Source organism: Phyllobates terribilis, unplaced genomic scaffold (genome assembly GCF_046119375.1).
Source record: "Phyllobates terribilis strain yellow unplaced genomic scaffold, ASM4611937v1 Scaffold_9__5_contigs__length_417890890, whole genome shotgun sequence".
Taxonomy (NCBI): domain Eukaryota; kingdom Metazoa; phylum Chordata; class Amphibia; order Anura; family Dendrobatidae; genus Phyllobates; species Phyllobates terribilis.
In genome coordinates, this window is record NW_027362769.1 from 209,637,126 (window position 1) to 209,654,070 (window position 16,945).

The following is a 16,945-nucleotide window of genomic DNA, read 5'->3' on the forward strand; positions in this document are numbered from 1 at the left end:
TGAGCTGAGCTGACAGGCAAGCCCCCTACTGTGATCCTTTCCTTTGTTCAGGAACATATGCACTGTTGTGTAAGGTACTATATTTGTATACCGAGCTGTGGAAGAATTAAATGTCCCAGCTCTTCACAAAATGGATTTTCTAGCTCAGGGGAAGATAGCAAACGCCAGACTGCATCCTAGACCACTCTAGCGTGTAGGGACGAGGAGATACATGCCCCAGCCTTTGGGAACCTCCTAGAACTGCTGTGTTTGGTACCCACACGTAGCAGGGGCCCGGCCGGTTCCGTTGACACCAGATCTAGGAGTATAGAGAAATGTCTGTTAGCTTTGGCGGTATGTAAGTCGTTAGTAATTTCGATCAGGGCAGTTTCGTTGAAATGTTGGGGACCGAAGCCAGATTGCCGGTTGTCAAAGTGTGAGTTAATGAGAGGTGGGGAGATAGTTGAGAATGGACATTCTGTTTGAGGAGTTTGGAGGCGAAGATGAGCAGAAATATTGGGCAATAGCTGGACGAAGAGGTTGGGTCGAGGCATGGTTTCATCAGGATAGGTGTGATTATTGCATGTTTGAAAGCAGAAGGGAAAGTAATTTCGGTCAGGGCAATTTCGTTGGGGTGTTGGGGACGGAAGCCAGATTGTATTTTGTCAAAGTGTGAGTTAGATGAGAGGTGGGGAGATAGTTGAGAATGGACATTCTGTTTGAGGAGTTTGGAGGCGAAGATGAGCAGAAATATGGGGCAATAGCTGGACGAAGAGGTTGGGTCGAGGGATGGTTTCTTCAGGATAGGTGTGATTATTGCATGTTTGAAAGCAGAAGGAAAAGTAATTTCGGTCAGGGCAATTTCGTTGGGGTGTTGGGGACGGAAGCCAGATTGTATTTTGTCAAAGTGTGAGTTAGATGAGAGGTGGGGAGATAGTTGAGAATGGACATTCTGTTTGAGGAGTTTGGAGGCGAAGGTGAGCAGAAATATGGGACAATAGCTGGACGAAGAGGTCGGGTCGAGCGACGGTTTCATCAGGATAGGTGTGATTGTTGCATGTTAGAAAGCAGAAGGGAAAGTACCAGAAGTTAACGATAGGTTAAAGAGATGGGTTAGGGCAGGGATAAGCAGGGTGGTGAGGTTGTGGAGGAGATGGGATGGGATCAAGTGCACAAGTGGTGAGGTGTGATTTGGAGAGATGAGTGAGCTCTCCTTTAGTAATGGGAGGGAGGAAGGTTACGTGGGAGGGGCAGAGGTCTGTTATACATAGTGGTTGTGGTGGATGGGCAGTAAAGACTTGCCTGGTTTGGTCGATCTTGTTTTTGAAATGTGCGGCAATGTCTTCTGCAGAGATGAGGGAGGTCCGAGGGAGTGGTGGTGGCGGAGGAGAGAGTTAAAAGTGTTGAAAACTGTTTGGGGTTGTAGGATAAAGAAGATATGAGGGTTGAGAAGTCGTGGTGTGCAGCACAGGTGAGGGTCGACTTGAATGTGAAAGTTGCTTTTATGAATGCGGTGAAGTCTTTTTGCGAATGTGTTTTCTTCCAGCACCGCTCCGCAACCCTGGACACTTGACAAAGCTTTATAGTGAGGTTGTTGTGCCAGGGTTGTCTTTTGATTAGTCACACTCTGCCATGCACGAGAAGGGCGATCAAGTCAATAGAGGATGGAATTGTGGCGCTATAGAAATGGTGGCGCTGTCTGTGTTGTGGAGGGAAGATATGGAGGACAGCGGCAGAATAGAGTCGGAGAGTGTGTGAATGTCTAAGTGTGCGAGGTTTCTGGGGGTGCGCTAGTTCCAGGACATGGGGGGCAGGTGAGGAGGACAGGGATGAGAAAGTTAGTAGAAGGTGGTCAGATTAAATAAATGACCCCGGCTTCATTATAAACAAACCGCTGTACTCGCCCTCCCCAGGTCCACCGGTGAGTATCAGCCACTGCTCCCGGTTTCTGGCATTGGCTACGGCGCTGACGTCACGTTGACAGCCAATCAGTGAGCTCAGCCAGTGTAGACAGAACGTCAGAGCTGTTGAGTAGGGATGAGTGGACCCGTGGAAGTTTGGGTTCGTGGGGGTTGACTGAACTGTAGTCCAAAGTTCAGTTCGGGTACCAGAACCTTACATGAACCCAATAGAAACCAATAGGGACCCAAACTTTCGAGCTGGAAAATCTCTCTCTTTCTCGAATGGAATAAACCCCTTGAGGGGTAAAGGTGCGCTCACTGGAGGGTCACGTTTACACCCTGGCAGAGACTATCAGACACCCCTAATAGCGCGTTTTTGCAGCACTTTGCTTTGCACTGCTCATGGGGTGGCTCTCCAGAAGGTGCTGCTTATCAAGGGACACTTCCAGGAAAGTACTAGGCCCATTTGTGTTTATTGGACTGTCTGGGGGTCAGTGTTTATGGGGGTGCTGTTTGGAAGACGCAGCTTATAAGGGCACTCCTTGTAAAGAACTGCATATTGAAGCACTTTCTGGAAATCCCTGCTTGGTCCCTGTTCACATCTGCGTTGTCATAGCGGCATAGTGTTATGAAGCTGCTCGTCATGCAGGTCTCCTCCATACTGGTCACATCCGCTCCTCCCCCCTCAGGTGCGGTCACGTGCTCGCACACCTCGCTCACTTCTGCGAACTCCTCCCCCTCCCGTGTGCAACACCTGGACTAAGATGCGCCCACTACAGTCCTCCCAACCAATCAGACTGCTCCGGGATACGAAGACCCTCCTCATGGATCGTCATGGCAACCATGGTGTGAGGAGGGGGAATCGCAGCTCGGGAGGGATCGACGTAGTCCCGCCCAGCCTGGAACAAGTGGAGGAGTCCCGGGACAAGTCCGTGCGACCGAGCGGAGCCCGGGCAGGATGGACACTGAGACCGATAACGGTAGGTGCCCGGCCGCAGTGAGTCACACACACGAGCTCTGTGACGTCACTAGGTGTGAGAGTGACGTAATGTAGAAGCGGCCACCTTGTGTACTGAGACATTAGGAGACGGGGTCCTGGCGCTCCACAGATGGTTATGAGCAGTTTACACTGGGGAGTCTGTTTTTACAGGGGCAAAAGTTTTAGTATTGACCCCATTGAGTTCAATATAAGTTTTTAAACAAGTCTATGCAGGGTCACGTCGGGGTCCACGCAGGGTCACGTCGAGGTCCATTCAGGACCATGTTGAGGTCCATGCACCTCAGTGTCGAAGGTCACGTCGAGGTCCATTCAGGACCATGATGAGGTCCATACACCTCAATGTCGAAGGTCACGTCGAGGTCCATTCAGGACCATGTTGAGGTCCATACACCTCAGTGTTGAGGGTCACGTCGAGGTCCATTCAGGACCATGTTGAGGTCCATACACGTCAATGTCGAGGGCCACGTCGAGGTCCATACAGCGCTATGTCGCTTTTTATTTTTCCTCCTCTCCTGCTGTAACTTTGCACTTTTCGGTGGACAGGGCTGTTGGTATTTTCCGGTACCATCTGTAGTTTGTATCATTACAATGTCGGGGTTCATAAAACTTTCCGATTTTTTTTTTTATTGTTTCTGTCATTTCTATTATTGTTTTGGTGTCAATGTCTGGTATAAATATTAGTATTAGTTCAGACAGGTGGAATATGTTCTATTTTTTATTTTTTTAAAATTTTCATAATGTACTAGGAATAATAGGGTGACTTTAATTTAAATATATCTATTGTCCCCTATGGGCTTTGAACCTGTGGCCACTAATGCAATGTACCGCAGTATTGCAAAAGATTTTCTTCACACCGGTATCCTCTCTAGCCCAGCCACAGGCTCATAGGTCTTCAAACAGGGCAGATAGGGGAAGAAAGGCAAAGAGAAATCGCACATCGGCTCTCCCTCAATAAGGGGGCACTGACAGAGACCACGGGCCAGCTCCAGGGTGAAAGTGATCAGGTAGAAGGCAGGAAGATATTCAGCAAAAATAAAAGAAACACACCAGGCCTACGCGTTTCAGGCGCTAAGGCCTCGCTCACATGGGAGGATAACTTGGATGAGTGCATGTGATGATTTATCGGATAGCGCTCGGCCCAATGTTATATTATAGGGCAGAGCAGATCTGCAATTTTATTTCTCATCTCTAATCGGTCTGTGGAAAAAATTGCAGCATGCTGCAAGTGTATCTGCTATTCGAAGGGCAGGCACCCTACAAGTCTATGGGTGCATGTGAAACGCCTGACTGCACTTGGATGTCATCTGAGTGCAGTCCAATATCCGCAGACTCAGACAGTGGAAAAGATGGACAAGTTAAGATTTTAGTCTTCCCCGCACCTGAACTCCCAATTTTCTCTTGAGAGAATCAGATCACATTAAGGCAGGTTTCCCACGTCCTAATTTTTCCGGTACCAGAAAAACCCATACCGGAGATATTCGTGTTCGTGTGTACCTGTGTGGCAACCTTGTGCCACCCATGTGCCGCATCAGTGTGATACGTACCGACGCCTATGAATCAGTGTACAGTTAGCGCTGTTCCCAAGTGCCGGGTTCTGAACGCTGCCCTCATCATTGTCCCCTGCTCGCTCTGTGATCAGCACGAGCAAGGGATAATGTTGAGAGTGGTAGTGTCTGCTCCTGCAGTGTCTATGTGTAAAAATAAGAATAAAATAATAAAATCCTTATACTCACTCACCTGTCTGGAGATGTCCCTCCGCTGTAATCCTCTGACTGCTGACGCCAGGGAAAACGAGTCCTGCACTGAGCGGAGCTCACTGAGTGACAAGACACCGCTCCTGAGCTCAGCGCAGCTCTGGGGCCCGCTCGCTGGAGCGGCTCATTCTCCCCGGCATCAGCAGTCAGAGGATTACAGGTGAAATATAAGGATTTTATTGTTTTATTCTTATTTTTACACATGGAAACTACAGGAGCAGTATACTACTCCCAACATTGTCCCTTGCTGGTGCTGATCGCAGCGCGAGCAAGGGACAATGATGAGGACAGCGTTTGGGAACAGCGCTAACTGTACACTGATTCCCAAGCGCCGGTATGTGTCACTTTGATGATATACGGATGTCATCCGTGTGTGTTCAGCGTGAGACATTTTGCGGACCTTGCAATCCTGAAAAAAACGGACATGTCTACGTGTGGAGCACATGGACACACAGTCCGTGGAAACACACTGACGTGCGTAGACCCATAGATTTGAATGGGTCTATGTGTGTCAGTGTCTCCACAGAGGGAATATACGATCCTGTGACCCCGGCCTCACAGCACATGATGATTTGTTATGATTAAGACCCTTAGTAATGAGACGCCTAGGCCCAGTGTGTTTATTTTATTTTTTCCCTTTTGATATTTTAATAGTTACTACAGTGGCGGACAGACGGAAGAGGGCCGTGTGCAAGAACTGTATATGGGCCCCTCTTTGTGTTTGTCCACCCCTGAGTTACTAATAAATAATGTTTTTATGGTCCTTTCCATTGCGGTCTCTGGATGTCTTCCTGCCTTCTGCCTGTGTAAGGTCCCTAGTTGCTGTGACAGCCTCATCAACACCCTATTTCCTTCCAATCTGTCAGAAAGATCAACACTTCATTTGCATATGAATGAAAATAATGATTTCTCAGGAATGCAGCAACAGATAAAAGATATGGAAAGGTTTCAATGGATTTACATGTCAAAGTCCTGCATGTCCATAGATGCAGTTTGGTTGGGTTGATCTTACTGACAGATTTCCAAATTAATAGCGGAACTCTGTTGTTAGAGACGGGTGCTGGCTGTACTACACATCTGGCTTCCCGAGCCCGCTCCATACATGCAGCGCAGACATGGCTAGTGTGCCTCATCACTTGCCCCTGTTCGGCAGTGGCTGTATCAATCTGAATAGTGACTGATGCCTGGCTGTCTGTCCTTATACATGTAGATATAATAGTAGTATTTTGTGCACCATATATGGCACTTAAACACTTCAGCAAAAATGCTGTAAAAGCGACACATTTATTTATTTTTCTTATATAGAGCCATTACTTTCCACAGCTCTTTACAGACATTATCATTCATCACTGTCCCCATAGGGGCTCACAATCTACATTCCCTATCATTATGTCTTCGGAGTGTGGGAGGAAACCAGAGAACCCGGAGGAAACCCACACAAACACGGGGAGAACAGACAAACTCCTTGCAGATGATGTCCTTGAACATACCCCTAGGGTGTGTGTTTTTCTGCAATTTTTTTGCAGAATAGAGCTAACAATACAATCAAATAATGGTCCGATTATATTGTATGGAAAAAAGACATATATAAGACTTAGAATTATTATTATTTTTATCCACACGTGAAATCTGCCAGTGATAAAGCAAAAAACGCAATGTGTCTTTCCAATACGAATGAATAGGATACTTGTTGCAAGCAGATTTAAAGCTTTTTTTTTTTTTTTAATTCTTGTTATTGTTACAGAATCCGTACCAAAAAGCTGCATACATATATATATGTCTTATATTCTAGGTTCTTCAAAGTAGCCACCTTTTGCTTTGATGACTGCTTTGCACACTCTTGGCATTCTCTTGATGAGCTTCAAGAGGTAGTCACCGGAAATGGTTTTCACTTCACAGGTGTGCCCTGTCAGGTTTAATAAGTGGAATTTCTTGGCTTATAAATGGGGTTGGGACCATAAGTTGTGTTGTGCAGAAGTCAGGTGGATACACAGCTGATAGTCCTACTGAATAGACTGTTAGAATTTGTATTATGGCAAGAAAAAAGCTGCTAAGTAAAGAAAAACGAGTGGCCATCATTACTTTAAGAAATGAAGGTCAGTCAGTGCAAAAAATTGGGCAAACTTTGAAAGTGTCCCCAAGTGCAGTTGCAAAAACCATCAAGTGCTACAAAGAAACTGGCTCACATGAGGACCGCTCCAGGAAAGGAAGACCAAGAGTCACCTCTGCTTCTGAGGATAAGTTTATCCGAGTCACCAGCCTCAGAAATCGCAGGTTAACAGCAGCTCAGATTAGAGACCAGGTCAATGCCACACAGAGTTCTAGCAGAAGACACATCTCTACAACAACTGTTAAGAGGAGACTTTGTGCAGCAGGCCTTCATGGTAAAATAGCTGCTAGGAAACCACTGCTAAGGACAGGCAACAAGCAGAAGAGACTTGTTTGGGCTAAATAACGCAAGGAATGGACATTAGACCAGTGGAAATCTGTGCTTTGGTCTGATGAGTCCAAATTTGAGATCTTTGGTTCCAACCACCGTCTCTTTGTGCGACGCAGAAAAGGTGAACAGATGGACTCTACATGCCTGGTTCCCACCGTGAAGCATGGAGGAGGAGGTGTGATGGTGTGGGGGTGCTTTGCTGGTGACACTGTTGGGGATTTATTCAAAATTGAAGGCATACTGAACCAGCATGGCTACCACAGCATCTTGCAGTGGCATGCTATTCCATCCGGTTTGCGTTTAGTTGGACCATCATTTATTTTTCAACAGGATAATGACCCCAAACACACCTCCAGGCTGTGTAAGGGCTATTTGACCAAGGAAGAGAGTGATGGGGTGCTACGCCAGATGACCTGGCCTCCAAAGTCACCAGAACTGAACCCAATCGTGATGGTTTGGGGTGAGCTGGACCGCAGAGTGAAGGCAAAAGGGCCAACAAGTGCTAAGCATCTCTGGGAACTCCTTCAAGATTGTTGGAAGACCATTTCCGATGACTACCTCTTGAAGCTCATCAAGAGAATGCCAAGAGTGTGCAAAGCAGTCATCAAAGCAAAAGGTTGCTACTTTGAAGAGCCTAGAATATAAGACATATTTTCAGTTGTTTCACACTTTTTTGTTAAGTATATAATTCCACTTGTGTTAATTCATAGTTTTGATGCCTTCAGTGTGAATGTACAATTTTCAAAGTCATGAAAATACAGAAAAATCTTTAAATGAGAAGGTGTGTCCACACTTTTGGTCTGTACTGTATGCACAGCAAGTTGTTTTGACATTGCTGCGTTTCTTTTTATTCGTTTTGACGTTTCTTTTTGCACTTTTTATTTTAGGCTTGTTCCAGGCAGAATCTGCCTGAAAAAGGTGTTTGTGTGCACGTTCTCTATTAACATACTCGAGTATGTTCACACAGTGCTTTTTAGGTCTAGGTATCTAACAGCTGAATAGTAGTTTATTGAGGAGCAGCATTTATACAGTATTTGTATCTGAGAGATGACCGGATTGGTGTTGTAGGACGAGGATATAACTTCGTTTTCTTCTTGAAAATTTCCGTAAAACAAATTTTACTTCCAAATTTTCAGGTGGGAAATTTGCACTTGAAAACATTCTGAGAAAGGTGAATGAGATTTTTGTCCTCTCGTCCTCTCCCTGCTTTTACTTTGACCTGATCTAAAAAGTTTTCGTGTCCGCTTCTTATGTAGATTTTCCCTGTAGACATGAATTGGGGGGGATAAATTCAAAACTGAAAACACACAACTGTAGCTTTTGTCGTTTTGACATTGCTGTGCATTTTTTTTCCTTCATTTTTTTACGGCACGTTTGCGGCGCTTTTTCAGGTGGATTGCAGGCAGAGTCTGCCCATTACTACCACTTTTTATATACGCTTTGGCCAGAAATGAGGGAAGCTGAAGTCCGAGGTGCGGACAGCATGTAGTAGAGTAGGAAGAGTTCAGCTAATTGATATGTACTTATGTTATAAAAGATGCAGGAAAAGTTAAATTATTTAAAGCCAACTTTCCATAAATCTGTCGCCCAAGTGAATATATAAAACTGTAATATTTATCAGAGAAATATTTTTTGTTTTCTCTATTTTAGTTGCTGCTTCTTCCCCTCTGCACCTCCTGAGCTCACTATTAGGCCATGGCGCCACTATTTGGTCAGTATTTTTTCTCAGGAGTGGGAGCCAAAACCAGGTGAGGAACAATCAGAGAAAAGGTATAATAGAAACAAGTCACCAATTCTGTATTTATCACCCACTCCTGGTTTTGGCTCCCACTCCTGAGAAAAAATACTAATAGTGGGGCCGTGGCCTTACAGCTAAAATCCCACTTTGATAACACAGAGGATACTGCCAGAGACTGTCAGCTCCCTGAGGTATCAGATTACAGCTGCTTATTGAAGCTTTGAGGGTGAAGGGGAGATGAGCAGAGTGATAGAGAGGCTGAGTCACCCAAGTGCTGGAGTCACAGCTACACTGCTCTCTACTGCTGTATAATGTCATCCATGTTGCCAGATGAACATGAGTGGGTGTCTTTATTTTTTTACCAGTGATTGACAGTTATTTCTGTATGAAGAACTATACTACATTTCTAATTGGAGGTATTTGCTAATATTATTATTACACCTACTACGTATTGGGATAGGATCTTGGATATGGGAATACAACCTTTAATACAAAAGTTATATTGTGGATCAGGATGATGCTTAAGCAGTGGCAACAAAATGTCAGTTTTCCCAGCATATCTCTTTACTACCACAGCTGTAACTTGACCGATGTCTTTTATTTTCCAGATCACAAAAGTAGTTATCGTATATAGGTCACTTTCACTGTTGTATGTAATTCACAGTTGTATTAGTTTTCCACCAGTTAATTATTATTCCTATAAAAAAGATTCTAGAACTCGCTCTGTGCTTATCAGGAAAAGTGCTATTTCATCTCTGCTGCGTCTGTGTAGTGGTGTGCCTCCTGGCGATGTAACTGGATCTGTATTCGTGTAATAAGAACGAACCATAGTAAAGTGCTCAATAGCGAATTCTGTTACTGCCTCTAGGGCTTACTGACAAGTTGCGGCAAGTTTTCCGTACATTACTACTTTCAGACTCCAGAGGATGTGTGTCACTGACATTGCTACTGACAACACAAGCAACATGGACATAATGATGTACATGAAAGGGGTTGTCTCTGGATCGCTGCCCGTTTATATGACTTTATGGGCACATGGACATAACAGAAGAGCGTACCCTTCTATGTACCCATGTATTTAAAAAGCCACAATATATTGTTAGATTTCCTCTTCTTCATGAGAGCCAAGTTTTTGCTGGAACGCATTAAGTGATGGACGTCTGGAACCAGTTTTGTTGTCCCTCTGCTGTGTAGGCCATGACCATCAGGTACACTGCATCAATATGTGGGTACAGTTGGCATAGTTTGCTTAAAAGTATCTTTGAGGGAGGGACTGGCTCTCATTGGAGTGATCATACATGTACGGAGGCTTCCAGGATAGATACAAATGCAAACTGGCTCATTCCTAGGCTTCATACACAACTGGTCTCCTGAAAGGGGTTGTCTCAAGTTCATCAATGGGGAAAATTTGGGTAAAAAGTGATTGTTTTTACAGTCAACTTTGCAATATACTTATTAAAAATCCTCTCCGTTCTCAAAAACCAAGGGTTTTTTAATTGTATAGTGTACAGCTTGTTGCTTAGATTACCTGCCACCCTAGAGGTCCAGCTTGGCCGATGGAGAGCGCAGCGCGAGCAGACCTGTGCTTTACAGATTGCTCGTGCCGCTCTGAATCTGGCTGCACCCTGCCCGCCTCAGTCCCCCTGCGCTGCTTCCTCTACTTACCGTCTGGGAGAGAGCACAGATCGGACCAGTGGTCCGACCAGGCCACTGTCGATCTACAGAAGCCCACTCCCCCATCAAAGTAGGTAGTCAGGGGTGAAACTGCATACTGAGATAACCCCTTTTAATGAGAGCAAGTACCCAGCATCAAGAGTATTTTATTCATCTAGCAAAAAACTTGCTTTTTACTGATGAGGGGCAAATACCCTGAAACAGCCTTGTGTAGGTGGTATCTGTATTGCTTAATACTGTAACTCTGGTCATGTTGTATGAGTTGGACAATGATGGCTAGGTTGACTACGATCAATACATAAAGTATATAAAAGTCACTGCTGCGACATACTTGTTAGCATAACCTGTAAGAGTTCAGCAATGAAGTAGAGCTTTTTGTATTTCAGATGTCTTTCTCCCGGAAGGAAGCACGGTTACGTCGAACCAATTCTTACACGAGTTACCAAGTTACCAGTCCCTGGTGCGAAGGAAACCATCCAATTATGGAACTATGGAGTCGAGGAGAAGCACGCGGCAGAAACTCTCACTGTCCCGGGGGCTTAGTCATATAGAGGCTACGGATGCCGAGCTCAGTACTCCTCCACGAGAGTTTGCCCTCAGCATGCAGGAAAAAAGAAGATTGAGGTTATTATTACTGATGATTAATGGCTGTATTTCCCAGAACCTGATTAATCATTTAATGCTCCCCTATGGAAAAGTAAAGAAAAATAAATTTGAAAAGTATTTAAGGCCACGTGCACACGTTCAGTATTTGGTGAGTTTTTTTTACCTCAGTATTTGTAAACCAAAACCTGAGGAAAAGTATAGTAGAAACACGTCACCACTTCTGTATTTATCACCCACTCCTGGTTTTGTCTTACACATACTGATGTAAAATACTGACCAAATACTGAATGTGTGCACATGGCCTAAGGATTAAAAAAAAAATACTGGTCGCCCTTTTCCCCAGTTAAAAATAAAGAAATGATAAAGCATATTTGGTTTTGCCGCATTCAAAAAAGTTTGATTTCTCAACATATAAAATAGTTTCACCCTTAGGTATAAGCATTGTATAGGAAGGAAAGTATAAAAAAGCCAAAATTGCTGATTTTGTTCGCTTTACCTCCCATAAAAATATGCAATAAAAAATGATTAAAAGATCACATGTACCATCGAAAACTAAAGCTTAGCACTCAAAGCCCTAATCCAGTTACATAGAGTGAGAAGAAAATTAAGGAGAGAAAAAAATTATATATATATATATATATATATATACACACGCTCACACTAAATAAATGAATAAATATAAAAAAAGTGATTGTTTGTGTGTATATATATATATATATATATATATATATATATATATATATATATATATATATATATATATACATATACATACAGGTTTAGTAATATCAGTACAATCATACTGACATGGAGACTCATGTTGCCAGGTCATTTTTTTGTATATTCTTTATTCTATGAAACAAGTAAGCAAACAAGACATTTTTAGAGAAACTGAGAGCAGCGTATGTATAATATTTGTTAACATTTTACTCAACGTTTATCAAAAAATGTGTGTGTATAAATATATAATATTTTTACACTTTTATTTTCCATATCTCTCAATTTCACTTGGTTCATTAACCCTTTCCCTAATACACGGTGTTCTGTTGTCTTTCCAATATCTCATATAAAACATGGGAAGTTTGTGGGCCATGTCTGCGCTGCCAGCTTGTGAAGAAACGTCAGAAGTATTCTAAAATGCCGCTTTCTTTTATTTTCCTCTGCTTTTTAAAGTATAACCCACTTCTTCAGGAAGTAAAGAAGCTTATCCATATGGCTTGTTATTCATATCCTATATATGGGGGAGTTTATAGCTGTTGTTTGTATATCGAATATGTGTAAGTATAAATGTCTCTGCTAAACGTCAGGTCATTTTTACAGCATAGTTGTAAAAAAAAATGACCACCCCCCCCCCCCAAATATCTGGTTTTATTCCCCATCTCACCACATTTGTATTTTATTTACATTTTTTCGTTTTTCAGTATATTATATGGTCAAATGAATGGTACCGCTTAAAAGTACAACATGTCAAGCAAAAATCGAACTCTCATACGTCTATATCATTTGGAAAATAAATTTGCTGTGCCTCTGAGAAGAAAAGGTGGGAAAAAAAAAACCACCCGATGGCGGTGACCGAATCTTATCTATTGGAGAGCAAAACAGCTCCATCAATTATATAGTGGCTGTGGTGGGGTACTGCAGATCCACTCATTCATTCAAATAGGGGCGGATCAGCAGTACCCATCCGCGGCCACTATACTGTTGACTTAGCTGTGGAGCTCTGCAGTTGATAACATCTGGCCGCTTCCCTGTGGTGCTCCATAGGTGAATATAGTAAACTCAGTATAGGGGTACTCACTGATGGGCTGGATTCAGACAATTCCAGTGGCCATGAACTTTACATTGCTGCTGGCAGATCCTTCCAATTTAGATTATATAGGTGATAGTTACCTATGTGAATTAATAAGAGCAAGCAATGGCTTTTAATGCGAGTAGATCCTATGCTACATGATATATAAATGGCTCATTCTCATTAGAACAGACCTCGATTATTCCAAAATGCCTTTGTGTTCCATTGTTCTCTGATTTGTAACCGAGCCAGAAATGAAAGCTCTGTGTACTATAGGGTTTCTTTGTGAGACAGAGGAGTACAATGCAGTCATGGCTGCAGCAAAGTATGCAGATCTTTTATATATATATATATATATATATATATATATATATATATATATATGTGTGTGTGTGTGTTTGTATATACATGTGTGCATGTATGTGTGTGTTATATACGCGTGTGTGTGATAACATATGAAAATATGAATTACTATCATATGAAAATCTCTCTTTTTTGCATTCATTTTTTTTTTTTTTTATTCTTTAGGGATGAGCAAGTGATGTACTCCCAGCAGACCAGAGGCTGGACTCTTTGGAAAGACAATACTAGAAATTTTAGCAAAAAATTCAAGTATGATGCTTTAGCCTTCCTAAAACATCTGGGGCTCTGGAGGTCCAATATTCATGATATTGAGGGTGAGTATTTGTAAGAGGCGACTCGATCAATAATATGAGCGGACCTTGGACTATTTCCTCCGGTAACAGGACACCGGTTATTTGTGAAGAATGCCTTCCGCAAGTTGATACTCCCATCCCTCAGTCAGTGACAGCTCATAGCTGGGAATCCGGGAGGGGGAAAGCGGAGAGTGAGTGGGTGAAATGCAAGACTAAAACTGCATCATACACCATAAAGCTGTATATCACATGAACACAACCATTCTTCCTTTGCCAAGAGGCTGGCAGATCAGGTGGCGTGGTCCTCGGCCGACAGCTCAGCTTTAAAGGGGTAGTACATGATTAGAAAATAAAGGTACAGTGCCATTGGTTGTAAACTTCTTGATTATGTTGCGCACTGTGGACAAATTAACATCATGATCTCTGGAGATGGACTTTTAACCTTGATATTGTTCAATAATTTTGGTTCTCAAGTCCTCAGACAGTTCTCTTCTCCTCTTTCTGTTCTCCATGCTTAATGTGGCACACTCAGACAAACAATGCAAAGACTAAGTCAACTTCTCCCTTTTTTATCTGTCTTCAGGTGTGATTTTCATATTGCCCACACCTGTTACTTGCCACATGTAAGTTTGTTACAAGCATGTGATGCTTGTTCAAAGTTGTTTACCCACAATTTTGGAAAGGTGGCAACAATTTTGTCTGGCTCATTGTTGTGGTTCTGTGTGAAATTATGTACAATTTGCCTTTTTTTGTGTTGTTCCAATACACACAAAGGAAATAAACGTGTATAACAAAACATGAGTAATTGTAATAATTTTCTGGGAGAAATACTCCCATTTTCTGGAACAATTTCAAGGGACCCAACACTTTTAGCCATGACTGTATGTGCAGCTGCCCCTCTATTCTAATGCAAACATGAGACCCCTGTTCTCGGGATCAGTGGGGTCCCAGCGGTCTGATTCTCCCCCAAAATCAACTTGTTATACTTAGAATAGCTATGTAATATATTTAGATTTCATCACACTTTTAGGCTAAGTTCACTCACTCAGGATTTGATGTGGATTTCGGTCTGGATTCTGTGCCGAATTCACATCAATAGCCATAAAAGATATTGTTTTACTCTCTAAAATCTATGTAAAGGTGTTTTTTTTTTCTCCTTCTAACCATCCTTTGTCCTTACTTTTAGGTAAATTTGGTACTGGTATTGGGTCTTACTTCTCGTTTCTGAGATTCGTGGTGCTGCTGAATTTTGTCATTTTTCTTTTGATGTTCTGTTTTACAATCCTGCCACTTGTCATTTCTAAAATGGAAGTTTTCAACAGCACCCAAATTGTTTCATCCAGTGTTGGTAAGAAACATATTTTCTTTTTTGTATATACACCACTGTATATTAAAGAGGTTTCCCCATCGTTATAAATGGGTAAAATTGCAAATTGCTTGTAAAAACAAGCAACTTTCCAGTTTACTTCTTATTAAATTCTATTGTGTATTGCTCAATTCTTAGGTTACCAGCCACCGGTGCAGTCAGAGGTGGTCGTGCTCCTATGTAAGGTAAAGCGCTTACAAGTAGTGATGAGTGAGCGCGCTCGTTTAACCTTTTCGACAGCCTCAATATATGCAGGGATTGCCTGTTTGTTAGGGAATCCTCACATGCGTTGAGGCTGTTTTACGGTTGTAAATCATGCTGATGATGGGACTCAAACATAATATTCGAGCACGCTGAAGATACTCGGTAAGCACCCGAGCATGCTCGGTGAAAGGGTTCGACGAGCACTCTCGCTCATCACTACTTACAAGCTCTTTGCAGTGGAGCTTGCTGATCACTAGATCTGGCCAGCTTCAGTTCCCCTGTAATGAATGATGAGCGAGCATGTTCTGTTAACCCTTTCGGCGAACATGCTCGGGTGCTCGCCGAGTATCTTCAGCGTGCTCGGGTGTTATGTTTGAGTCACTCCGTGTGCATGATTTGTGACTGTTTGACAGCTTTAATACGTGTGAGGAATGCCTAAGAAACAGGCATTCCTCACACGTATTGAAGCTGTCAAACAGTCGCAAATCATGCGCACGGAGTGACTCAAACATAACACCGAAGCACACTGAAGATACTTGGAAAACACCCGAGCATGCTCGTAAATCTCGAGTAACGAGCATGCTCGCTCATCACTATTCCCGTGCGCTCCTTCGATGCTGCAGAGGCAGTGGGAAAAGGCATAATTCAGACCAGTGACGTGACAATGCTGATTGTACAAACTGTCAATCATTCAGGAGCACGTCGCTCCTCAGCAAGCAGGGATCTGGAAGGCAGGGGAACAGTGCGCTCATGAAGTTCATCAGGAGAACAAACCTGAATTCTGATATTATGACTTGATATAATAAGTTTAGACCCATTATACTCGATTCATCAAGACCGGTGTTCACGCTGGTCTTGACAAGGGGACGTGCTGGAGTCAGATGCCACCGATTCATAGAGAGGACGTCTTTTCATGAGGCATGAGCCTCTGACTAGTGGCGTGCACCTCCCACAAATCTTACTCCAGTTGGGGACTGGAGTGAGATTTCTGGAGTAGGAAACGCCACAACCTGCCATGAATTAAACGAGCTGTGGTATCCCGCTGGCGTGGAAACGCCAAAAGTCGCATCTACATTTTGAGACTTTCCAAAGCTTTTACACCATAATTCTGGTGAAACAGCTTTCATGAATCCCGCCCAATGTAAATAATTGGTATATTTTCTAATACCTTGCTGCAGACCCCTAGGTACAGTATTCTCATCCTTGAATACTCTTTGTCCCTCACATATCTGCTCAAGATCTCCTGGGCACTGAATTAAGGAAACAGACACTCAATTACAAAGATTGACCCGATTGTTTGCTTGATATGGATTTTGGCCTAATATTTCTTTTCCTGTTTCCAGAGACCGAATGTTCAAACTACTCCCCACCTAGCCGGGTACTAAAATATTTCTACACGAATATCGTGGATCTGCTGTCTGGAACGGTATGTGTCCGGCCTTGGTTATTGTAAGATTCAATAAGAAATGGAGATATATTGTCCATGGAACTGTGTAGTACAAGAAGCTTTGCTGCTTTCCAGTACCTACTACTTACAGGGGTTCTCCCATGATGGTTAATAAATGTTTGATGACTGGGACCCCCACTCATCACAAGGATGAGGGTCTCCATCCCCAGTTCTATTTAGCTGCAGTTTGGATTAAATGGAACAGCGTATTCCTGCTGTCATCAGTTCACGGTTATGGAAACTAAAAGGATGGCTTTCTCCATCAGATCCAAAATAAAAAATATAAAAAAATGACGATCCAATGGATGAATTATTAAAAAAACAATGTTTTTATTTCTCCATCAGTCCCATAGATCATAAAAGGACCCTTTTTCTAGTTATCAGTGGGTGT

The 16,945-nt window shown here is 43.0% G+C and overlaps 1 protein-coding gene across 2 annotated transcripts in view; it reads left to right on the plus strand.

Moving 5' to 3' along the window:
* Positions 1-2,668: 2,668 nt before the first annotated feature.
* The window catches only part of TMC7 (transmembrane channel like 7), a 41,224-nt gene continuing 26,947 nt past the window's right edge, over positions 2,669-16,945 (plus strand). The window contains exons 1-5 of one of the 2 annotated variants that reach the window (XM_073647631.1): positions 2,669-2,860; positions 10,873-11,110; positions 13,410-13,558; positions 14,724-14,885; positions 16,451-16,533. In XM_073647631.1, the coding sequence (XP_073503732.1) occupies positions 2,839-2,860; positions 10,873-11,110; positions 13,410-13,558; positions 14,724-14,885; positions 16,451-16,533 (654 nt within the window). In that variant the 5' untranslated portion in view covers positions 2,669-2,838. The remainder of the gene's footprint in view (positions 2,861-10,872; positions 11,111-13,409; positions 13,559-14,723; positions 14,886-16,450; positions 16,534-16,945) is intronic. The other variant, XM_073647633.1, reaches the window with a different exon arrangement.